This window comes from Ursus americanus, chromosome 23, assembly GCF_024610735.1.
Source record: "Ursus americanus isolate L20-20 chromosome 23, mUrsAme1.1.p, whole genome shotgun sequence".
Taxonomy (NCBI): domain Eukaryota; kingdom Metazoa; phylum Chordata; class Mammalia; order Carnivora; family Ursidae; genus Ursus; species Ursus americanus.
Genome location: NC_142149.1, coordinates 21152236 through 21175911, shown reverse-complemented (window position 1 = coordinate 21175911; position 23676 = coordinate 21152236). Strand labels below are relative to the sequence as shown.

Genomic DNA, 23676 nt, shown 5'->3' with positions numbered 1-23676 from the left:
GTGACATTTGAAAGAGGAGGCAGTGGATCAGGTAATAATGTGAGAAAGGAGAGGGAAAGGGAGGTAAAAGGAAGCAAACCTTCCAAAAGGATTAAAAACGTGGGATGATTGATGTGAAAAGGACTGCAGGGGTCACTTGCCCAACTCTCACATTTTAAGGTTGAGGAAGCTCTGTCCCCGAAAGCGGTGGTGATTCGCTCAAGGTCACACAGTGAGTCACTGGCAAAGAAGGGCCCCGAACTCAGAAACAAATTCTAAAGCTCCTTAGGGTTTTGTATTTAGACTTTCTCGCCGACTTATAAGGTGCAGGCGGCCCGTCGATACTCCCTTCTCCATCCCATGGTGCAAACCCAAAAACCTCCGATTCTTCCAGCAAGCCGAGGCTATTTTTTAAAATAAGTCACCGAGCACCACTCCTGCCGGCGGCTCCTGGAGCGGGGCGGGCGGGCGGGCGGGAGCGGGGCGGGGGCAGAGGCGGCCGAGGGGCGGCCGGGCGGCTGGCCGGGGTCCCGGGGCGCGGCGGGGGGCGGGGGGCGGGGGCCGGCGGCGGCGGCGAGGCGGCCTGCAGGGAGCAGCCGCGAGCCGGCCGGGCGCGCCGAGCCCGAGCCCCAGCCGGAGCGGGGCGGGGGAGGGAGGAGCCAAGAGCGGCCGCCGCCTCTGCCGGAGGAGCCGCGGGGCCGCCACACTCGCCCCCCGCCCCCCCCGCGCTCACTCGCACTCACACCCGGGCGCTGGAGGCGGGCGGCCCGGGCCCCACCGGCCCCCCATGGACGCCCCCGGCACGGGGCGCTGAGACCCCGCGTCGCTGCCCAGCCCTGTCCAGCGCGCCACGCCGAGGTAAGGGGGAGGGAGCGAGGGGGCATTAATATGCAAATGCCTCGCGATTGATTATGCAAAGCCGTGGGGCTCTAGGGCCAGCTCCTTGGCGGGCTGGGGGCGCCCGGGGGTACCCGCTGCCAGCCTCAGCTTTCCCCGGCGCCCCGGTCACCCTGTCACAGTCCGGGAGCTCGCAACTTACGCCCTGGGGAAGGGAGGTGTTGCTAGGAGGTCGGTGGGCCCCGGGGTTCGCCGGCAGAGATGGCGTCCAGGCCTCCCCCTCGAGGGCCCGCCCGGCCTCTGTCCGGCCCGTCTACTGCGCACTCCCGGGCCCGGCCCCGCTGCCGGCCGCCGGAGCTCCCCCGCCCGCCGCGGTTTGTTTACGGTGCGCCGGAGGCCTGCCCCCCCCCCAGCCCCCCCCCCCCTAGCCTCCGAGGCAGAGGCCGAGGCCTTTGCAAAGCCGCCTCCAGCTGCGGAGGGCTGTATGAGTGGGGTGGGGGGTGGGCTTGCACAGGCCCCGGGAGAGGGAAGTCTCCCCCCGCCATTCCACCCGTCTCCCCATTTGAGCATGGCTCTCTGGTTGCAACACTCCTAATTGCAAAAACGCGGCTTGGAGGGGAGGGAGTGTGTGTGTAGGGGGGAGTGTATGTGAGGGTCCCTAGATGATCAGGAGAGTTGCAAGCTAGTGCGGTTAGGGAAGAGAGGGAGGAAGGGACCTGTGTGGTGTGCCCCCCCCTTGCTTCCCTCCCCTTGCAACGTGTCTCTGGTGCCCCTTCTGTGCCTGGGGCCCTCCCTTGTCCGGTGTGAAAGAAAGGCCTGGGGCGGGGGGCAGGGATGGTAGGGCCAATGGAGAGAGCCACCTTTTACAAGGGTGGAGGTCGCAGAAGGAAAGCCAGTAGGATAGGAGCCTGCCCCTCAATGCTGGCTCTGGCCCCACGAAGGGGAAGGGATGAAGGGGGCTGTTGTCCCCGGCGAGGGAGGGGAAGCAAATGTGACATGCAGACACAGAGATATGCCCACACAGACAGCCACATGCATGCACACCCAGGGACACCCAGGCAGACTCAAGGACAGGAGCTGCTGGACACACCCACATGGGGACAAGGGAAGAGGCAGGCTGCTGCTGCACCGGGGAGCTCTAAGGGGTGGGACACACCCACGGGAGACCAAGAGCGAGGAGACCGATCCATGCACATACCCACGCACAGGGTCACACGGAGATGCTGTCACACACAGGGGCAAGGAGGAGTCGCTGTCACCCACACAGAAAAAGTCACTATCGAACGCATGCATGAACATAGAGCAATTGCACACAGCCGCACATTACAAAAGACCCTGTCACTCACAGGCACACACGTGCTAGCATGAGCCCAGTCACACAGGCATCATTGCCTGCCTTGACAGTGACTGTCACTCAGTCAAACGCAAACGCAGTTACACATCAACACATGTATACACAACTTAGCAACAAGTATTTTCCTGGACTCTTTAGTGGATCTCTAAGGTTCTGTGTACAACAAAACCTCTACTCCAAGGAAAATCAAATTTGTCTCTGAAAAGACTTTCCTGCATAATGGTGCAAGGCATGCATTCATGATAATATTCTCAGTCTCTGTAGCTCGTCATTCCCCACCCCCCACGGGAGGGTGAGCTCTTTGAGACCTGGGAGAATCACTGGAAGAGCTCTGGATCCCACCCAGAGCCTAGCACAGGAAGTGCTCTGTAAATACTTGTTAATTGATTGACTGGGAACTCCAGACACACAGGTGTACTCATTTGCACACAGTCCCAGGGACTCAGGTGCAGAAGGCTCAGGTCCACTCAGTCACAGGTCCACACCAACAGCTGTGTCCAGACATCTGCAGGCGTGCACACTGTACCCTGTAGCTGTGCGGTCAGGCACACCCCTAGATGCACACACAGTTGTAGATTTTTTTTCCCCTCAAGCTTCCTCCTGTCTTCCTCTAGGCTCAGCTTTTTTTCTTTTTCTTTTTTTTTTTTTTTTTGAGGGACAGAGAAACAAGAGCAAAGAGAGCAGGGGCAGGGGGGTTCCGGAGGGCCGAGTCATGGGGCTGAAGCAATGTCCAGTGACTTCCAGCAGCTGAGATTATCCTAGCTGCTGGGGCGGGCAGGGGGGGAAGTTGGGGAGAGCCAGTTCCTAGGGAGCGGTCCCTCTTACCAGCCACCTTGAAAGCAAACCTGGGATCTAGCTGCTCCTGCCAGGGTCGTTTGTCTGAGCCTTTCCTGAGGCCATGGACTCGCCCTCCCCCCCCAGAGGAGTTCCTGCCTCCCACCATGAGTCTGGCCCCTTTTCCCACCTCTGCCCTCCTGTCTAAACTTGGAAGCCTTCCTTAGGAGGCTGTATGCTGGTGAGTGTCTGGGTGAGTGATGTGTATTTTTGACTTGGAATTTCTCTCTAACGCTGTCTCCCTTTTGCTCTGTCTTGCTGTGTCTGATTCTCCCTCTCCTTGTTTCTCTGACAGTCTGGAACTCTCACCCGGGTCGCTGCCCCTGTCTACCCCTGTTCTTGTCTCTGTCGCTGCCACAGCCTCCTTTCTCAGAGCTGGGAACTGGCAGTGATGAGTTTCATACTTCTCCAGTTGTTAATACTCAAACCCCGCCCCTCGGCCCGCCTGCCCTGCCTCTGGGGTCAACAAGAGGTTGGGGTGGGGGGGCGGGGGGCTCAGCTGGCTGCTCAGGACATCCTGCGCTTCCTCAGCGCTGCAGCTGCAAGTTTTGGGGGCTGAGAATGGGGGGAAGGGATGGGGGTCGGCTCCGGCTCCCGCTGACCTCTGCGCCCCGCACGCCCAGCCAGGGCACACCAGCTGGGTGGAAGGCCCGTGTGTGGGGGCTACAGCCAGCAAGCTCCTAACCAAGCCGGCGAGGACGCTCCCCGCCACGCTGACCCGCTGGCAAATAGCCGCCCCCGTGGGCAGTGGCGGGAGTTGGCAGGGCCCAGCCAAGCAGGGTCAGTGGCAGTACTCACAATGGCCTTTCTCCACACCCCTGGCAGCTGAGATCCACCTCGGAGATGCCCAACAGCTGTGCCCTCTGCCCAGCCTCAGGGCCTGCTTCTGAAGCTACAGCTGCCCACATCATGTGGGGGGCTGAGCGAGGCACCTCGGGAGTATAGGCTCCAGCCCGGAGTGGGGAATTTGAGCAGGGGGCAGCGGGGCAGGGGGCCCAGAGCCCAGGGGGGCACCAAGCCCCTCTGGCCGCGCTCCCCTCCAGCATGACGTGTCTGGATGAGGAGGCACGGGAGGCGAGTCTACTCTAGATATCCATAGGCCGCTACAGAAGGGGCAGTTGAGGCACAGTCACAGGGGAGACCGCTGGAGCAAAGAACAAGGTATGGTTCCTTTAGCAGATGGTATATTCTCATGGTTAAGAGGAGGGATTTTTTTTCTTTTCTTCCTCTTCTTCTTCTTCTTCTTCTTCTCCTTCTCCTTCTCCTTCTTCTTCTTTTTTGGAGCTGGAAGGCCTGGGTTTGAATCCCAGCTCTGCCACTTGCTGTTTGTATAACCTTGGGCAATCGATGTAACCTCTCTCTTGCCTTATCGGTAAATTGAGGATGAGAATACCTATTTTATTCAGTTTTTTGAGGATTAGAGGAGATAGGATATATAAAATGCTTTTAAAAGTGCCTGGTGTATTAAGAAGCACTGTGTGTGTTGGCTGTGAGAATGGGGAAGCCTGTGGGTCTGGGGTCCCTGGGATTTCTTGGAGAAGCTGGGCAGAGAATTGGATCTCCAGATGTCACAGGAATGGGATGGGGGTTGGGGAGGACAGTGGGTCCCTAATCTCCAGCCTCCTCACCCTTCACGTCACATCTCTCTCCCCACAAGTTTTTGCAACCTGGAGCCCCTCTGCCCGCATGCAGAGTACAGCCCCCCACCTGTCTGCTAGGGACCCAGCATCCCAGTCGCCTACCATCAGTCAATCACCCAGGACCTAGCCCTGGCAGATAGATACCAGATTCCCCATCCCTGCACCAAGGGGGCATTCGTGTGAAGGGTGGTGGCACTGAGTAAGGACCAGTGGGTGGGTGTGGCACCTTGAGGGCCAGGGTCTGTCCTGGGTTGTCTCTCTTCCCCTGTGAGTCTGGTGATAAGACTCCTCTCTCCCCCAACTTCGTTTTCTTCAGCCCCTCCCCTTCAAGGTGCAGCAAGGACAGTGGAGGGATGCGCTGTGGTGGGCCACTGGGGAGCCTCTGGGGTGGGAAGCTAATCCTAACTGGAGTTCTCATGGTTGCAAAGGGGACTTGTGCCTCTTGGGGAGGGAGGCAAGTATGCCTATAGTGGAAAGAGCACTGGCTGGAAGCTGGAGGCTGGGTTTTTGCCATTCACTGGTTGCTGACTTTGGCCTGGGTTTTCCTCATCTGGAGACAATGATGCCCACCTCACTCCGAGTGGAGGGTAAATAACATAATATGGCCTGACACCTGTGTGTTCTATCCAGGTCACATCCTGGCTTGGTAAACAATGCCTGTGGATTCTCCTGTTCTTCCAGGGCCTGGCATGCCCCAGGGTGGGCATCCACAGGCCCCCTGGAACCAGAGACAGTTCCCAATCTCTCACAGAGGCATCTGGGGCTGGTGTGTGGTGGAGGGGGGGGGCATATGGTTTTCAGGCATTCGGTGTTGTCTGCCCTCTTCCCTGGCAGGCCAAAGTTGGGTAACAAAGGGGGCCTCCTTCTTACATGCCTTTGTATGAGGTGGTCCAGAGGGAGGGGTCAGAAGTTCTCTGGGTAGACAAGGAAAGCAAGGTGGAACGTACTGGTGCCCAGGAAATGCTATGGTTGCTCCCCTGCTTTGAGGATGAGCTCTTAGTCTGGGGGACTAGGGACTGGGGTTAAAGGTTAGAACCAAAGGCACAGCCAGCTCACCCCCAGCCGTGGCAAAGAGCAGTTCCCAGCCCACCTCCCCTTCTTCCTCCTGTCTTCCTCTTGTAAGGAAGAGCCGAGTTCTTGGCTCCTCTAGCCTGAGCTGTTTCATTTTCTCTTTTACCCAGGCGCGTGGGCGGGGGGAAAGGGAACGCGGAGCCGAGGCTATCGGCTATTGGTGGCTATCGGCGTTTTTGTACACATCAGTGAGTGGGTGTGTTGTGCGCGCATCCATGTGTGCGTGTTTTATGCATGTGTGGGCTGGGGAGGGCTCTGAATATCTGCTGGAACCCGGCACCCGGAGCCCGCGGCTCTGCGCATGCGGGGTGAGTGTGTGTGTCTGCACGTGTCCGTGTGTGTGCCGGAGACTCAGCTGCATTCACTTGCTCGCGCGCGCGCTCTCTCTCTCTCGCTCTCTCCTGCTGTCTCTTTCGCGCGCGCACACACGTACTCACACACACACAATTTTCAATCTCTCTCTCCCCATTCCCTCCCTCCCCCTCTCCCCCTTCTCTAGCACTCGCGCTCTCTCTCTCTCTCCCCCCTTCTCCCTCCCTCTCTCCCTCTTTCACTCTCCCTCCCTCTCTCTCCCTCTCCCCGCCCCCTCTCTCTGCCTCTGCCAGTTCTGCTTGGGTGGGGGCTAACTCCTGAGTCCCTGGGGTGCCTGGGAGAACATCCCTGCCTTTCTTTTTGCCTGCACCATTCCCTTCCCTCCTGGGCGATGCTCCCCGGGGCTTGCAGACAACTCCTCTCTGTGGCCTCCTGGGAAGAAGGGAGTGGGGAAGGGAGGACCCCAAGCCCTGTGCCCATGGTGCCATCTGCAGCGAGTGCCTTGGCCCCGTGACATTCATGCTTCCAGCATTCAGCTGCCCTAGCTCCCAGCTCCAATTACCCTACCCGGCTGGCTGCTGGGGGGGGCGGGGAGGGGGAGAAATGTGCCATGCCCAGCTTGGGGGTGCTCCTAGCTGCCTTCTTGGCTCCTTGGATCTCCCGCTTCCGTTCCTGAGGGGAACTGGGGCAGAGGCAAGAAGTTCTGTGGGTTGGCAGGGAAGGGGCTGAGCTCTTGAGTGTGGGTGTGGGCATGGGCGTGAGGGATGGAATTGACCTCTGGACCTGGACACCCACCTTGATGCCTGACTGGCACTGGCCTGGGGTGGGAAGAGGGAGAGGAGAGCAGCAGGTGGTTAAGGTTGGGGGGGGGTGTGTGGGATGCACAGTCTTTCCAGTCTTTGATGTTAATACTGGGCATCTGGCCCAAGTCGAGGCTACTGTTTATGTCTTTCTGTTTCTGATCTGCAGGGGGGAGTTTCCTGTTATATTCTTTGGGGGGAGAGGATCTTTTGTTTAAGTAACCATTCACCCCCATGTCCTATCCCCCACCCCTCATCTCCTGTTCTCTAGCCTCCAGGGCCCCTTGGTGAACTAGGAGATCAGACTTAAGGGTCACTGCCTTTAAGTTCCAGAATCTCATCTCCCGGGGCCCAGTGAGAGCCCACCAAGGAGTGGTGCCTCCCTCGTCTCCTCCCTCTTGCTTGCCAAGCTGGTGCCTGCTTTTGTGTATGCCTCTGCCATCTCATACCTGCCAAATAGTACCTTCCTTCCCGCCTTCACTCCTTTCTTTCCTGGCACTAGGATAACAGTGAGTTGGGTGGGGCCGTCCTACTCAGTCCATACCTGAGCATAGAACAGGCTGACCTGGGAAAGGAGAGAGAGGTCCCAGCCCTGAGAGGGACCTACCCCTCTGCGAGGGGGCCTGTGTTGTGCTGCAGCCTTCGCTCTCACCAGACTCCCAGGGGCTGTTGGTGTTTGTGGCTGCCCGTGGGAGCCCACGTTGGCACCGGCGGTAGTGTGCACACAGATGCTTATGTTTGCCTGTGCATGCCCCTGTGTATATTTGGGCTGCAGTGGCCACCCGGGCCCCTTAGCATCACCCTTCTTGGCGCCCGTGGTGTGGAGTCAGGGCCTCAATGCCAGGTTATTGGGGGAGGGGGAGTGTCTCCCCCCCCACACCCTAGCATCAAGCAAAGGGGAAGGGGAAAGGGAGGCGTGAACCTACCCACAGCACTATTAATAGCCCACATGCCAGGCCACCAAGAACCAGCTGTCACCGTGGAAACCATTTCTACTCCCCCCTCCCCCAGCCTCCATGGGGTGGGACTTAGGCGGGGCATGAAGCACCCCCCACCCATCTTTCTTTGTTACCTTTCTCTCTTTGTCTCCCCTCTCCTTCATTTGTCTCTCCTCCCTACCTCACCCCTTCTGTCCCCCATCCCCCATCTCATCTCTGCCTTTCCCTCTACCTCATTGTCATCCCAGCTCTACCCCCCATCCCTGCCCATCTCTTTGTTCTTGCCCCTCCTCATCTTTCTCCCCCTCTTCCTCCATCATCCCTTTTGCCCCTCTCCTCCTCCTCTTTCTCCACTCTTCTCAGCCCCTCTATACGTGTGCATCTTTTCCTCTGTGGTTGGCAAGGAGGAGGGCTGGGCTTTCCTTAGGGCATTAAGGACAAAGTCCAGGGGCCCCAGACAGATGGGGCCAAAGCGAGGAGCAGACACTCAGAGGAGGAGTGTGTGTAGAATTTGGGGCTAGATTCTGGGGGCAGAGAATCCCCTTGGGCCTGCAGGACTGCAGAGTGGGGCAGTCCAGCAGTGGGAACCTGGCATGGTGCCCACGGATGCCGCATTGGCCTCTTGTCTCTGCCCCCCGCCCATTGCAGAAGCACTTAAGCTTAATGAAATGCTTCCCCCTCCATGGGCACCTTGCCCATACTGCCACCCAACAGCTCTTATCTGACAAAGAGGGAGTGGGTGGCCAGCCCACCCGACAGGTGGGTCTTGCCATCCGGCTGTCCCATCTAGTCTCAGAACCCCATAGCTCTCCCTCCCCTTCTTCAGGCGGGCCTCCAGCTCTGCGGGGTCTGTGCCAGGAAGGAGCTTGGGGAGTTAAGCTGGGCTCCAGGAAGAGGGGAGCGAGGCTGCCCTTTGGGGTGGGCATCCCTACCTCACTCCCCCCCTTCCCCACTGCCCTTTTCGTGCCCACAGCTAACAGAGGCTCGCAGGGTCTATGCCTCCCTGCATGCTGGGCCTTCTGCTTGCTCTGTGTTGCCTCAGAGGCCCAGGTATGTCCCTAGAGACCAGGGGTCCCCAGGGGTTCTCCGGGCTCTTGCTTGGTGCCACGTGAGGGTGCCCCGAGCACGAGGGCAGCACCTTGCTCCTCTGCCTATTGCCAGGGGTCAGGGTGGCCTAGTTGCACGGACGGGCACCGGGGCGCCATTCAGCTGGGCACAGAGGTGGGGCAGAGAGGGAGCTTGCCCCTCCCCCCCCAGCAGGCACGTGCAAGCCCTTGGCAGTGCCCAGACACATTTGGAGTTAAGGCCGGGCCGGGGAGGGGGAAGGGAAAACAAACATGGTGGCTTAGGTTGGCGCTATCCCAGGTGTGCCCTGTAGCAACTGGCAGTGGCAGGGCGCGCGCGCAGGAGGAGGGGGTCCTCCAGGGCGATGGGCCCGGGGCAGGAGCTGCCCAGGCCATGTGGCTGCCGCTGGTGTTCCCTGCCTGGCCTGGCCCCCAGCTGCTAATACCCGTGCCCATACACCCTGGCCCTCTTTGCCTGCCCCCAGGGCCTGCTCCCCAGAGCTGCCCCTCTCTCAGCGTGCCCACTCCTGTGCTTGCCTCCTCCCATCCCTGGGGGCGCTTGGGCCTCCGGCTGGCGAGTGGATTTTTCCAGCTTCTGTAAACAAGTGGTGGCAGCGTGCCAGGTGGGCAGGAGACAGGCGGGGGCAGCACCGCAGCCAGGGTGTGCCAAGCACCGAGGCACAGCCTCAGGGGGGAGACAGGGAGACACCCAGACCCAGAGAGAGAGAGAGACATTCAGATGCAGACAGACGGACCAAAGGAAGCCTTGCTGGGCACAGAGAGAAGTGGAAACAGAGGCGACAGAAAATAGCCCTCTATTGTCCAGCCCAACCCCCATGACTTCCCTGGCCCCCTACCCGTCAGTGCTCTGGCTAGGAGTGGCAGGCCCCAGTGCCCAGTCCCTGGGCATCCCCACCCACTCCTTCTCCTCCCCCTACCTCCACCCCTTAGGGCTGGCTACGCCATTATAAATTTATAACAGGAATTTCTTCACAAGCCAAGAAAAACTTGACCTACTTTCTTGACGGCTCCCTGGGCTAAGGCTCCCCGCTCATTGCCCCCCCCCCAACCCCAGTCTCCTGTCCAGCCCCCAGTGCCCAGTCCTGGTCTAAGGGGGTAGCAGAGGCACCATGGGCCACCCTTTTGCGCTCCTGCCATGTTCCTCACGCAGGGGGCTCGCCCGGGTGCAGAGGCCCTGTCCTGCTGCCCTGCCCTGCCCAATGACCTGACTTATCTCTGTCTCCCCTCCCACCCTGGCTCCTTATCAGTTCCAGGGGGTGGGGCGGGGGGCCCAGGGGCGAGGTCTCTGGTACCGCAGCCACGTGACCGAGGCCGTGTGTGGGGAACTGCACCCTTGTCCCCTCTCCCATGCTCACACCTGCGGGTGTGTGCAGACGGTATGCCTGCGGTCTGTAGCCTGTGGTCAGAGGGGCAGTGTAGAGGGGATGGTGGGCCCAGGCTGGCACTGCCCTGGACCCCAGCTAGCGGACCACGCTAGCATTTGAGACAGGCTGTGAGGTTCTAAGCGCTGAGCCACCTGCTTGCGAGCTGTGTGAATGGGAACGAGTGATCTGGCTGTCGGAGCCGGCACGTTCTTCTGTAGAGTTCTGACGCCCACTTCGGAGGGGCACATATTATCATTCAGGTGGCATGGTAGTTTCCTTTTCCCTTTCCCTTGCTGTCCTGGTGGGTGGCAGCCCAGCTAAACCAACTGGGAAATCTGGCCCAGAGACTGGGAAGTGTGATTTGGGACCTTGTAGAGAAAGTTCTGGAGTCCTGAGGGGGCTGGGACTGGGGAGGCATAATTTGGTCAGCAGTAGGGGGAAGGTCAGCTCCTCACTGCTTTCAGCACCCCTCTCCATAAAGGCACTCAGGTGGGCATTCCTGATCCCTCTGTGCTGCCCCCACACCCCATGCTTCCTTTTCAAGTACCCCCCAGGCCTGGGCTGAAATTTGCTCATCTTGGGTCCCCTCTTGGCCTATAATACTGATACGTCCTAACAAGAACTCAGCTAGGGGGTGGTAACGATAGCCACCAGTTAATGGCCGCTTATCAAGGGCCAGCCCTTTGACTCAATGTCAGGCTTGAGACATGGTACATGATTACCTCCTTCTTTTCCTCCATACCTTTCCCGGTCTGGGGCTTAGGATGTGTATCTCCGGTCTTGCCTGCTGCACCTGTTGATCTGGCAGGTTGTCCTGCTCCCCTCTCTGTGCTTGCCCTCCATGCCCGCCACCATCTTGTAATGAGCCCCCAAGAGCCCAAAATGTTGCCAGCAAAGGAATCCTACCTACCCACTCCCACCATGGCGCCGCCTTATCCCTGCCTCTCTCCTCTCTTTGCAGGGACTTCTGGACAGGACAAGACTCTAAAGCTACTCCCCCAGTCCAAGACCCCCCCCCCCGGACCCAGCTTGCCCTCAGCCCTACCACCTGCCACTCCCTGGCCCCTCTCACCGCCCGCCCCCCTTGGGGCACAGGGCATGGTGTGAAAGGCCAAGTGCTGAGGCGGGCACCATGGGTGCTGTGCCCTAGGGCCTGGGTGGCAGGGGGTGGGTGGCCTGTGGGCGTGCCGGGGGGGCCCTTGTGCCCACCCCAGTCTCTTGGCGTGCTGGAGGGCATCCTGGATGGAATTGAAGTGAATGGAACAGAAGCCAAGCAAGGTGGAGTGTGGGTCAGACCCAGAGGAGAACAGGTAATGGGTCTGGCAGCCAGGTCGTACCAATTCCTGGGCAACAGGCATGTTCATCACCTGGCCGGGCAAACGAGAGCTGAGCTTGGGCCTTTTAAGCACCTCTGGAGGGATGGGCATGAGACCAGCAAGCCTGTTGCCTACCTTTGCCCAGGAGATGAGGTCATGGCCACATGGGGCAGGGAATCAGGCACCAGGATTGAGAGATGTCCATTTTGGAGGGGGGAGGGGATGCAGAGCAATTACAGGCGGCAGGCACGTGGCTCCTCTCTTGACAGTGCTGGGAAATCTCACATGCCCTCCCGGTGTTCCTCCGCTGCCCTCACCTGAGCATGTGGAATGCAAACAGCCTTGCCGTTTCCCCTCTCCCTACAAGCTTGTGTGGTCCAGAAGCCATGGTGCATGGGACATGACATTTCAGGGCACATGCACCAGTGACTGTTGGTCCCAGCCGTGCTTATATTTGGAACCTATTGGGAGCCCCACAAGCTCTTCCTTGTTCATGGGCAAGAGCGGGCACTGCCGTGGGGCTCCTCCCAGGAAGTGGAAGTGAATGCCAACTCCGAAGGGTTTACTCACAGCCCTGCACACAGCTGGGGATGCGTTACCTGGGATCTGCATGGCTCTTGAGGAGCCCAGAGGGTCTCCGCTTCTCCCGTCGGCCCCAAGTCGTACAGAGCTCTGTCCTAGTTGGCATGAAGCCCCAAGAGCTGGGTACAGCCTGTGCCTATGGGCCAGGGAGAGGGTGGGGGTGGGGGTGCTCTGGGGAGAAGTGTGGCCGTTGCCTTGGAGACCAGATCTTGAGCCAAGAGGCCAGAGGCTTGGCCAGGCAAAGCCTTGGGGCCCAAGTCGAGGTCCCTGGAGGGATGGAGAAAGTGGATGAAACTGGCGGTTGGGTAGGACACCGCAGGTATCCCTCCCCAAAGCCTCACCCCAGGGGGGCTCTGAAGAAGAAGATCTAGCCTATCATTGCATGGCTCTCACTTGCAGCCTCTGTACCTCCCTGCCCCAACTTCCGTGAGTCTGGGCGAGTCTGCACCTAATTCAGAGAAAAACAGGAATGCAGGTTCCTGGTTCCTGGTCCCCCAGAACTGCATCCCCTCCCCCCATGCTCCGCCCCTCCCCCCCACGTCCCTGCGCCACCTTGTGGCTGTCCCTGGGACTGCACCCAGAGGCTGTGAGTCGTCATTGCTGAAAACCGCCAGCTCAACTAGGGGCTAGACGGCCTGGAGTTCTCCCATACCCGCTCCTGCTGGCGGCAGGACGGAGATCTAAGTCTCCAGTGCTTGTAGAAATCAGACAGGGGTGATCCCCAGGGGGCCCGGAACACAGACTCGTCTGTGACTGTGACCCTGGCCAAGGTCACTGTGTCAGTGTGTTGGGAGCTGCATCAGGCTCCAGGGGGAGGAGCCCTGCAACATGCCACACGCAGGGTGGGTGTGGAAGGTTATACAATCCGTGCATGCATGTAGCGGCTTATGTAACCTGGTGTGTGCTGAGGTTATGTAACACGTATGGGCAGAGGCTGGTCACATATATGTGCAGTGGTTGAGGGTTGCTAATACCTTGCATGGAGGGGCTCAGAGTCCTTATCTTGGCTCTGACTCCAGGGCCCAGCGTCACCAGGCACAAGTGGACCTTTGGTTTGTTGCTCTGCTAAATGGAGGCCATGAACAGGATGACGCTGGAAGTCTTGTCTCACTCTCATATTCCAGGTTCTAGGTTCTGGTTGCTCGCCTTATATGTTTTCAATCACTCTGGTCATTCACCGTGAGTGCGTGACCTGGAAATCAAGCAACATGTTCACGGGGGGAGGGGGTGGTATTATTAGGTGTCTGTAACGCATGGGCATATCCTAGAGGTCATATAACACACTTGAGAACGCCCTGAAAATTTCATAGATATGTAGATCCTGGTGCTTATTTACTGTGCTGAGGTTGGTACTGAAGGCTGCATAGTTATTCAGATGCGCTGGTCTTATGTTACGTGTACCCGTGTGCTCTATCTGTATGCTTCAAGCGGTATAAGCATGTCCTGAAGATTCTTTCTGCGTAGGTGTCATGTATTGAAGGCTTAACCGTGTGGATATCTTGTAGATTTGGGGTGTTTAAGGTTCTATAATGCGTGCACACGCGTGTGTGTGTGTGTGTGTGTTTGGGCCCTAGAACATGCCTGTGTCCCAGACAAGCCCTTTATCTCTCTCCCCAAAGCTTGTAGATAGCTGGACCCTTCTCAGTGCTGTCAGCTGACCTAGGGGTGGAGGTAGAATGAGGACACAAGATGGAGGGAGTCGGGGCCTGGGGGATTATATAAACCTACTGGATGAGAAGGGGGTTGCCCAAAGACTGCTCTGTGATTCTGCCCACTTTGCCCCCATCCAGTGCCAGGTCACCAGATGGAAAGCGAAAAAGAAAGAACGGCCAATGTTCCCTGAAAACCAGCATGTCAGGTGAGCCTGGCTGTGTGTGCCCTTCTTCCCCACCCTCAACCCCACCAAACCAACCCAGGGCTCTTTCGGGGCCTGGGCATGGACCAGCAGCTCCTGTGTCCCCTAGGGAGAGCCTCCTAGAGGGCTTGGGACAGACTTGTCTGGAGGTGAGAGGGGTGATAAGGGCATGCCCCAGCCTTTGAGGATGGATTAGGTCAAGAAGGGCCTCTTCCCTTCTCCGATAACCCCCTTGCCTGAGCCCCACCCCCCTGCGCCCCCAGATTAGAGTCTGGGCTAAAGGGCCAAGGGACCGTATTCCCCTGAGATGAGCTGCTGACGTGTGCTTCTCCTTCTCCTGCATCCCCGGCCCCTCAGATGCAGCAAGAGAAAAATCCCCAAGTGGGCAGTCGGAAGAACTGGGATTCTCCATATTCTTAGGGAAGGGGATGGACAAGATGACCTCTGAATTGTCTCCAGGATTCTACCTGGACACAAAACCCCATCAAGGAGGCTGGGCTAGGGGATGGGCCAGGAAGGAAAAGTTGGGGGATGAAGAAAGTGTAGGAGCCTCTCTGCTGGGGGCCCAAGCCATGCCTGCCTGCCTGCCTCCCTTCCTCCCTCCCAGGGTATATCCCTAGTTACCTGGACAAAGACGAGCAGTGTGTCGTGTGTGGGGACAAGGCAACCGGTTATCACTACCGCTGCATCACTTGTGAGGGCTGCAAGGTATGGACCAGCCAGCTCCTGCCCCTCCCCCACCACCTGAGCCCCCATCTCACCCGCCTTAAGGCCCTCAGCACCTGGCAAGGACAGCCCTATAAACATGTCACCTAAAGCCCACCTGTTGCACCACCATTGCTCTCTCTCATCCATTTGTTCATTCGCAGTCTCTGCTCTGCCACTCATATGTAAGATGCCTAATTTCTCTGGGCCTCAGTTTCTTCATCTACAAAAGGGGGATAATCCTACTACCTACTTCAGAGAGCTGTTGGGAGAATTAAATGAGCTAATTCATATAGAGTATTTAAAACAGTGCCAGGCACGTCAGAAGTGCTCAGTAAAGCCCAGCTATCGTCCATCCAGCTGGTTTATCAGGTATGAGGGATGTCGTACGCGCCCTGCTCTCCAGCTGCTCACAGCCTACCAGAGAGAGCCCCATCAGAAACAAACATTGTTTTTCAAAATGTGGTTGGGGGGTCACCCGCAGTACTAGTTCAATGCAGAGCCCCAGGCCCCATTCCCACCCTACTCAATCAGAACTTTTCGTGGTGAAGCCTTTGTGGACTCTGCCTTGAAACAGGTTCCCCAGTTGCTTCCCTGGCACCTAGAAAGGGGAGAACCAGTGCTGGGGGGGCATGGTGGGGCCTAGAGTGGGAGACAATGCCAGGGTGCCCCTGGGCAGCCGGGACAAGGTCGTAGACTTGGGGAGCCTTAATTAGATCTCACTTTGCTCATTTTAACCTGCAAGGGTTTTCCAGGATCATCACCTCGTGAGAATGTAAGACCTTCCAAGAAACAAAAAGTATTTAAAAATATGTTAAGGCTTCCAGTTCCTCTCTTTCTTAGTATCCACCAAGCCAAGAGCCCCCAGGGACTTAGGGTCCCGTAGCAGGGTTCCTGGAAGCAACGCAAGCCGTGTACCATAGAGCAAGGTATGGGCTGAGGACGGCCGAGTCCCAGAGGAGCGTCCCAGAAAGACAGAAATGCCTTGCTCCCCCCCCCCCCCCGGGAGCCAATTGTTGTGGGTCTAGAGTGAGACCCAGGAATTGGTATTTTTCGTAAGTGCGTTAGATGGTTTCAATGCCCTGTAGAACCTTGAACTCGGACCTTGTGTCCCGTACCTCAGGTCCAGTTCTGGCTCTCCTGCCCGTTTAACTAGGATGACTTTGGGCAGATTGCTTAACCTCTCCAAATTTCAGATTCCTCCTCTCAAAATGGGTTCCTACCTCATGGGGTTGACATAGCATCAAATGTGGTGATGTACCCAAAACAAACAAACAAACAAAAAAAGGCTTATAAGTGCCTCATAGTGAGCGTTCAGCACATATTATTAGCTCTTGGTATTGTCACTGCCATCTTGATTCTTGAGGTTTTTCTTTAAAGCAAAGACTAAACCCAATAGATAGAATCAAATGGTTTCTTTTAAAGCCGCTATGTCCATACTCCTTGCCTTTTCTTGATTTTTTAACCCCCCTATTTCAAGAATTCCACCTGCATGAGCAACAGACAGCATGTATAAGGATGGTTGGGGGGGTATCAGTTTTATTTCCAGAGTTGTTGAGCAAGATGGAAATTGAGGTATATGTTGGACTTCCAAAGCTGCTGTTCCTTCAGCCGTCATAGCACCTGACCCATCCCAGGCTCATGTCTCTGTACTGTGGTCCTCATCCTTCCCCCCCGCCACCGCCACCACTACCCACGCACCCCTGCCCCTCAGCAGCCTAGGAGCTGAGGGCACATATCTCTAAGGTCCTTTGGCCCAGCCAAGTGATCCTGGTCTTGCTGGTGTCAGGAGGATGCCAGGTTCCCTCACTAACCCCCCACGTCCCAGCAAACTGCATGGTTGGTTAGGGAAGGGGAGGTCATGATCATTCCATGCTCCACCTCCCTCCACCCCAGGGCTTCTTTCGCCGCACAATCCAGAAGAACCTCCATCCCACCTACTCCTGCAAATATGACAGCTGCTGTGTCATCGACAAGATCACCCGCAACCAGTGCCAGCTGTGTCGCTTCAAGAAGTGCATCGCCGTGGGCATGGCCATGGACTGTAAGGGGATGGCGGGGGGGAGTTGAGCCAGGCACTGCGGGAGGGGGAGGGGAGTTCAGCTATGACTGCTTCCTGCCAGGGGATCCTCCGGGCCCACAGGGCAGAGTGACAATACAGGTCAGGCTGATGGTGGAATGAGCGTTCAGGATCTTGGTCCCTGCTGCCCTAATCCCTGGGGAAGAGGAAACAGAGGATCCCTCTATGAGCCCTACACACGGTCCCTAGCGCCTACCTGCCTTTCAGCACTCCAGGGCCTTAGTGAGTTGTCGGGTAGGAGGAAGTCCTGAGTTCTCCAGCCTCGCAGAGCATTCGTGACTACAAGAGAAGGCACCCCACTTCTGGTTGAGAGACCGCAGCTTGCATTGGCTAGGGATCAGGTAGCAGGGTCTTCTAGTAACCACTGCCATCGTCACCCTTTAGACCAGGATGTGACAGTCGTCTGCATCAGCTCAGACTTCAGTTGATGCTGTCCCAGCTGATCATCGTCACCCAGGTTGTGCCACCCAACTTCTAGGTGATTTGGGAAGTCACTTAACCTTCCCGGCCCTCAGTTTCCCAACCTGTACATTGGGAAGAGTAGTTTCTGAGCAGGTCGTGGAGATTGCCATGCGAAGGGCGTTGTGTTTCTCTGCCTTTGACAGTGGTTCTAGATGACTCGAAGCGGGTGGCCAAGCGCAAGCTGATTGAGCAGAACCGGGAGCGGCGACGGAAGGAGGAGATGATCCGATCACTGCAGCAGCGACCGGAGCCCACTCCCGAAGAGTGGGACCTGATCCATGTTGCCACCGAGGCCCATCGCAGCACGAATGCCCAGGGCAGCCACTGGAAGCAGAGGCGGAAATTCCTGGTAAGGAGAGAGGGAGCTCAGGGAGGGCAGCAGCCAAGGGCCCAGGAGGGGAGCAAGCTCAGGGTCTTGCCTCCTTCGGGAAGCCTTCTTAGTTTAATCTGACCCGAAGCTAATGCTCTCTACAACTTGGCGATCCTGAGTCATACACCAGTGCGTGGCTTGCTACTGTCAGAGCCCTGCCTGTTCCATCCCACTGGGGGCTCCAGGAGGACGGGGCCTGGCCTTCCTCACTGAATTTCCAGAGAGCCGGGGCAACCTCTTCTCTTTTTCCTGCCCGCAGTGACTGGGAGGAGAGGGCGAGGACACAGTTATGTAACAGCATTTGGGGGCCCCTGGTGGGTGCCAGGCATTGTCTTAGGCCCTGGCAAAACTGAGCACTGAGTGAATGATCAGCTAGGGAAGAGACTAGACAGCTGGTTGTGTATGCCGAGTGAAGGCAGAGAACTGGTGTCTGGTTCCTGGGGGAGTGTGCCAGTGGGTGGAACAGTATACTGTCAAGAGCACAGTCTCCAAGACCAAGCATGTGTGTGTGTAATGGTCAGGAGTCAGACTGCCTGGGTTCTAATCCTGGTTCTACCACTTACTAGTCGTGTGACCTTGGGCTTATTACTTAGCTGCCCTATACCTCAGTTTCCTCATCCATCAAATGGTGGTAAGTAGAACATTCTCCTCGTAAGGTTCAATGAGACATAAAACATGTCGCCTCGTGCCTAGCTGCGTATTAAATATTGAATAAACGTAGCTTCTATTATTATGATATTACTTCTACTACTGTTATGATCATTGTTATTATTAGCCCACTTAGAGCTCTGGCTCTGATCTATTCTCTGCCCCAAGGGGAAGGAGAAGCCTGAGGCCCGGGACGCAGCAGTCTCCGGGTCCTGGCAGCCCTTCTTCCCCAACCTGCCTTGGAGCTCCCCCTGGTGGGCAGGGAGAGGTTGAAAGGGGTCTGCAACCCCAGCTGACCCCTGTCTCTTCCTTTAGCCGGATGACATCGGCCAGTCACCCATCGTCTCCATGCCGGATGGAGACAAGGTGGACCTAGAGGCCTTCAGCGAGTTTACCAAGATCATCACCCCGGCCATCACCCGTGTGGTGGACTTTGCCAAAAAACTGCCCATGTTCTCCGAGGTGAGTGGCAGATGGGAAGAGGAATGGTGCCACGCTGGAGGGGAACCTGGGCCCGCTCCCTGGGTCACCCAGTGCCAGCACATGCTCATCTGAGGTTGTCTGGACAGGGTGGAATTCCTGTAGGTCAACACACAGCAAGCACACACCCAACACACACACACACACACACACACACCCAACACACACACACACACACACACACACACGTGCGCGCGGCTAGCCAATGCCTAAGGAACCAAGGGGCTCCAAGGGCCCAGCCTCCCCAACCCCTCCCTGTCCCTCTCCCCCCACATCTACATAGCCATTCTGGCTCAAGCAGCTTGAACGTTCTCGTTTTAAAGAGCACTAACTCTGGGCACAGTCTGTCCTTCTAGCTGTGTGACCTTGGCCATGTTACCTAACCGCGTACCTCACTTTCCCCCTCTGCAGTGGGGATAGAGATAATGATGGGAGGTAACTCACAGGCATAATTGTGAGGTTTAATGAAGTAGGGCATGCCGTGGCCCAGAGCAAGGTAGCTGTTCGCAGTACATCTTACCGGCTGAGGCCGTGGTGACCTCACAGCTCCCAAAGGACACCCACGGGAGACACTCGCGGGGAAGGAGGGGCATGCTGAGTGTTCCTGTGGCCCTGCCACTCCGCAGCTGCCTTGCGAAGACCAGATCATCCTCCTGAAGGGGTGCTGCATGGAGATCATGTCCCTGCGGGCGGCTGTCCGCTATGACCCCGAGAGCGACACTCTGACCCTGAGCGGGGAGATGGCTGTCAAGCGGGAGCAGCTCAAGAATGGCGGCCTGGGCGTAGTCTCTGACGCCATCTTTGAACTGGGCAAGTCACTCTCTGCCTTTAACCTGGATGATACGGAAGTGGCTCTGCTGCAGGCTGTGCTGCTAATGTCAACAGGTACCTGCCTACTGGCTGGGGGGGGGGGGTTCAGAAGCTTCCAGGTGCCCAAAGCTTGGCTGGGCCCTGGGCCTGTCACTCTTCTCTTCCCTGAATCCTACAGTCTTTCTCCATCCCCCAAGCTTACCTCTGTCACTGGGCCCATTCTCTGTCCCCCGTGCCCCCTTCTGTCCCCCATCCCCTCCTTGGTTCTGATGTCCAGGCCCATCTGTTGCCTCCCCATGCCTCTTCTGCTCCTTATCCCATCTTCACCCCATTCTTTCTCTCGGGGCCCCCCATCTGCTCTCTGTTGCCCAATTCGCCTTTGTTCCCCCACCGCCCAGGTACCTTCTGTCCCCCATCCCTCCTGTCCTCAGTCCCCTCTCTCCACCCCTCATCCCCTCTGCCCCTCTTCCCACCAACCCTTCTCTTTGCCCCCTAGTCCTGCCCTGTCTCCAGGTTTCCCCTCTCTTCCCGCCGCTCAGTCCCTCCATCGTCTTTATTCCTTACCTCTCCAAACCCCGAGCACCCCAGCCTCCTCCCCTTGCTCCTGTGCACGCACTGCACTGTGTTTCTCTCCCCTTCCCTGCCCCAGCCTCTCTGCCTCTGTCTGTCTTCACTCACTCACCCTCATGCCGCTTCTCCCCTGCAGACCGCTCGGGCCTGCTGTGTGTGGACAAGATCGAGAAGAGTCAGGAGGCGTACCTGCTGGCGTTCGAGCACTACGTCAACCACCGCAAACACAACATTCCGCACTTCTGGCCCAAGCTGCTGATGAAGGTGACTGACCTCCGCATGATCGGGGCCTGCCACGCCAGCCGCTTCCTCCACATGAAAGTCGAGTGCCCCACCGAACTGTTCCCCCCACTCTTCCTCGAGGTCTTTGAGGATCAGGAAGTCTAAAGCCTCAGGCGGCCAGAGGGTGTGCGGAGCTGGTGGGGAGGAGCCTGGAGAGAAGGGGCAGAGCTGGGGGCTGAGGGAGGCCCCCCACCCCTCTTCTCTCCTTCCTCTCGTCCTCGGATAGATTCAGCTCCCACACACACCCCCGCACTGCCCGTCCCTCCTCAGAACCTCCAGCCCTGGGACAGGGCAAACACATGAACTTGCTATGAAAAGGACAGTGTGGGAGGCTGGGGGACCGTGTCCTACAGTTCCCAGGACCCCGTCCTCTGAGAAGGTAGGGGAAGGGAGGGAGAACTAAGAGGGGACAAGCCATCTTGACCGTAGGGAATGGAGGAAGGTGGGGTGGAGGAAGATGCCCTCAACTCAGCCCCTACACACACACAAGAGAGAGCCCCCCTGCCCCGTTCCTTTACCGAGGTTCCCCCTCCAGGCTAAGGGCCTCTCTGCTTCCCCAGATGCCTGGGTGCAAAGAAAGGCTTGGCTTGGCTCCTCCCCCTGGAGGTTAAAAATTAGTCATTCTAACTGCACTTTGGAAACCAGGCAAGGGGAGAAGATAAATGAAGAAAAACTAGACAGAGAGAAAAAAGAAAAAAAGAGAGTGAGCGACTGATAGAGAGAGAGAGAGATGATATTAAGTTATTAACCGAGGCTGGCCCCCTACCACCCCTAAGCACTTTGAGAGCTGCCCCTCCTCCCCCCAAATCAGAGAGAACTGCCCCCCCCATACCAGGTCCCCAAGGGTAGGGCTGCCGATCAGAGCTGTGAGTTAACACAACAGGGTCCTGGCCATCCCTCCTTGCCTTGCCCCTCCCTCTGTGCCCCTTCGGCACCCCCCGCCCAGTGCTCCCTCTGCTCTCTGCCACTCGTGCCCGCTGAGTTCCATCTACCTCTCACGCTGGATGCCAGCTGGCCCCTCACCAGCCTGCCCTGCTGCCCACACAGCTCCCCTTTCAAGTGCCCAGCCCCAGGGGCCTCTCCCTGCCCCCCCCCTCCTTCCATACCTTGGCACCCACACAGGAAAACCTGTGGCTCCGACTCCTGCCCTCCTCACACCTGCAGTATTAGCTACGATCCAGATGCTGCTGCACTGGGGGGGGGGGGCGGGGGCGGTGTGCGTGAGCTTCTCCCAGAGCCTCCACCCCCCTTAGGACCCTGTCCCTATCTGTCTTCTGGGCTCTCTCTCACCTCTGCCCTCTTCCTTCCCCACTCCCACTCAATGCACTAACCCAGACTCTGGGCAGGCAGGCACCAGAATGGGGGTGCCTAGACAAATGGCACTTAGTTGGGGCCCCAGGGGAGGGGGCGGTTGGTGCTCCTCCTTTTTTCTTTGAAGCTCTTTAGGCCAGCCGCCCCTCTGCCCCTAGGACCCCCTTCCCCTCTTCTTTTCTCTAATTCAGGGACTTTGGCTTGAGCCACCTCCCACCCCCCTGGTGAGGAGTGCTCTGTTGGTCTGCACGTGGGTGAGCTGCCCTCCTCCTCTTCCTTTTGGCTATTGCCCACTGCCCGCTCCACAGGGGAGAGAGGGAGGGAGGAGGTAGCCCTCCCATGGGTGGGGGGAGGAGGGGGGGAGGGACAGAGCAGACCAGAGGGCCCTGGGCTCAGGGCTGCATGTCGGCAGGGATGGATGGGTGGACATAGATGCCCCCGGAAGCCATGGGGAATGCGGCAGGGGCAGGGGGAGGGGTGCCAGGGCTTCCTGCGCTTTGCACTATTGGGGCAAAAATGTCTTAAGCAGTGGGGAACCTGCCACCCCACCCTGACCCTCAGCCTGCCACAGCCCCCTATACATACACACACACACACACACACACACACACACACACACACACACGGGAAGGCAATGCTATGCTGCCCATCAGGGCATGTCCTTCCCCCACTGTCCAGGTGTTCTGACAGGGGTGGAGGGCCTGGAAGAGCATCTGCTGTCACCCGTGCATGTGCCTGCCCTGCCTCCCCTGGGCTCGTGGGCTGCCCCTGCTGTCTTTGTCTGTCTCTATCCTCTCTCTCTCCTGGGGTACTGATACCTGTATTACTCCAGTCCCATGGGTAAGCCCTCTTGTACCCTCCTCTGGGGGTACACCGCCCCTGGGGGCCCAGTGGAATTCCTGACCTGTCTGCTGTCTCCCCCATCCTTCCATCCCCACATATCCCCTCCCCCCCAATCCCCATTCTCAGCCATGGACATGGTGGAGAAAAGGCCTTGAAGGGGCTTGGCCTCTTACAGGCACTTGGGAATCCCTCCCTCTCCTCCCCTCCCCAATCATATGAGCTGTGATCCCCTACTCCTTCCCCCATCTCTGACCCCTCCCCCCTCACTCTAGGTGATGTGGGGTGTATGTGTGTGTTTCTCTGCGTGAATGTGTGAGCAAGTACACGTGGCGGGGCAGGAGCCAGGGGACTCAGGAGCGCCACGCACCCGCTCTAGAGAGGCAGCTGTCCCAGTCCCTGCTTTGGAAGTGGGGGACAGGGCCCTCTCCTGGGGGCCATTGGTGCTAATGAGGGGGATGGCCTTGATGTGGGTGCTTAGCATGCCTCCCCCAGTATTGGCCCAGGGCACTAGGGCAGGCGGGGTGGGGCAGCAGGTGCAGTATTGGTGGGAGGAGGGACTGCTGGGAATGGGCCAGGCCAGGACAAGGGGGTGCCAGAGCCATGACCACTCCCCCGTGCCCACCACCTGCCTCTCCATCTCAGTATCCCCCCCCATCACTCAGAACACACATACCTCATCCAGCTTCCTCCCTGCTCAGCCTTGGGGAGGGTGGGGGTGGAGGAGCCCCTACCCCTTCCCCTGGTGGCGGGTCTACAGGGCTGGGAGAGGGCAGGGCGTGTGACACAGACAACGTCCATAAGGGGGACAGTAATTCCTGCCCCAGGAACTCCTGGGTGGGGGGAGGGGGGCACTTCCCTGGAGGCGCTACTGAATGTATGAGAAGCTGGTGCTGGGGTGGGGGGAGGGGGGGTTGTGGCCAGAAACAGGGAAGGAGGTAGGTCCCCTTCCCCAGGGAGGGGGGGACCGGTAGGGGTGACTTGGGGGGCTCCTACTCCTGCCCCACGTTGACAATCAGTATGTCTGTTACGTGCGATTTTTCACCCCGTTGTGTTTTGGGTCAGGATTTTAAAGAAAGATATTTTTATGGTAATTGTTGCTCGTCTATTTTACTATATATTTATGTAATAAATATATGATGAAAATAACC

The 23676-nt window shown here is 58.0% G+C and overlaps 1 protein-coding gene across 1 annotated transcript; it reads left to right on the top strand.

Moving 5' to 3' along the window:
* Nucleotides 1-635: 635 nt before the first annotated feature.
* On the top strand, nt 636-23674 carry THRA (thyroid hormone receptor alpha). The gene is made up of 9 exons (XM_045781565.2): nt 636-837; nt 11176-11524; nt 13903-13970; nt 14575-14675; nt 16569-16716; nt 17358-17563; nt 18548-18694; nt 19339-19597; nt 20229-23674. Exons 2-9 carry the CDS (start codon nt 11472-11474, stop codon nt 20477-20479), a joined length of 1233 nt encoding a protein of 410 aa, XP_045637521.1. The 5' UTR covers nt 636-837; nt 11176-11471; the 3' UTR covers nt 20480-23674.
* Nucleotides 23675-23676: the final 2 nt, after the last annotated feature.

Coding starts and splice junctions, on each gene's coding strand:
- THRA (XM_045781565.2), top strand. CDS start 11,472: ATGGAACAGAAGCCAAGCAAGGTGGAGTGTGGGTCAGACCCAGAGGAG. Junction 17,564..18,547: donor AGCAGAGGCGGAAATTCCTG/GTAAGGAGAGAG, acceptor CTCTTCCTTTAG/CCGGATGACATCGGCCAGTC. Junction 18,695..19,338: donor AACTGCCCATGTTCTCCGAG/GTGAGTGGCAGA, acceptor GCCACTCCGCAG/CTGCCTTGCGAAGACCAGAT.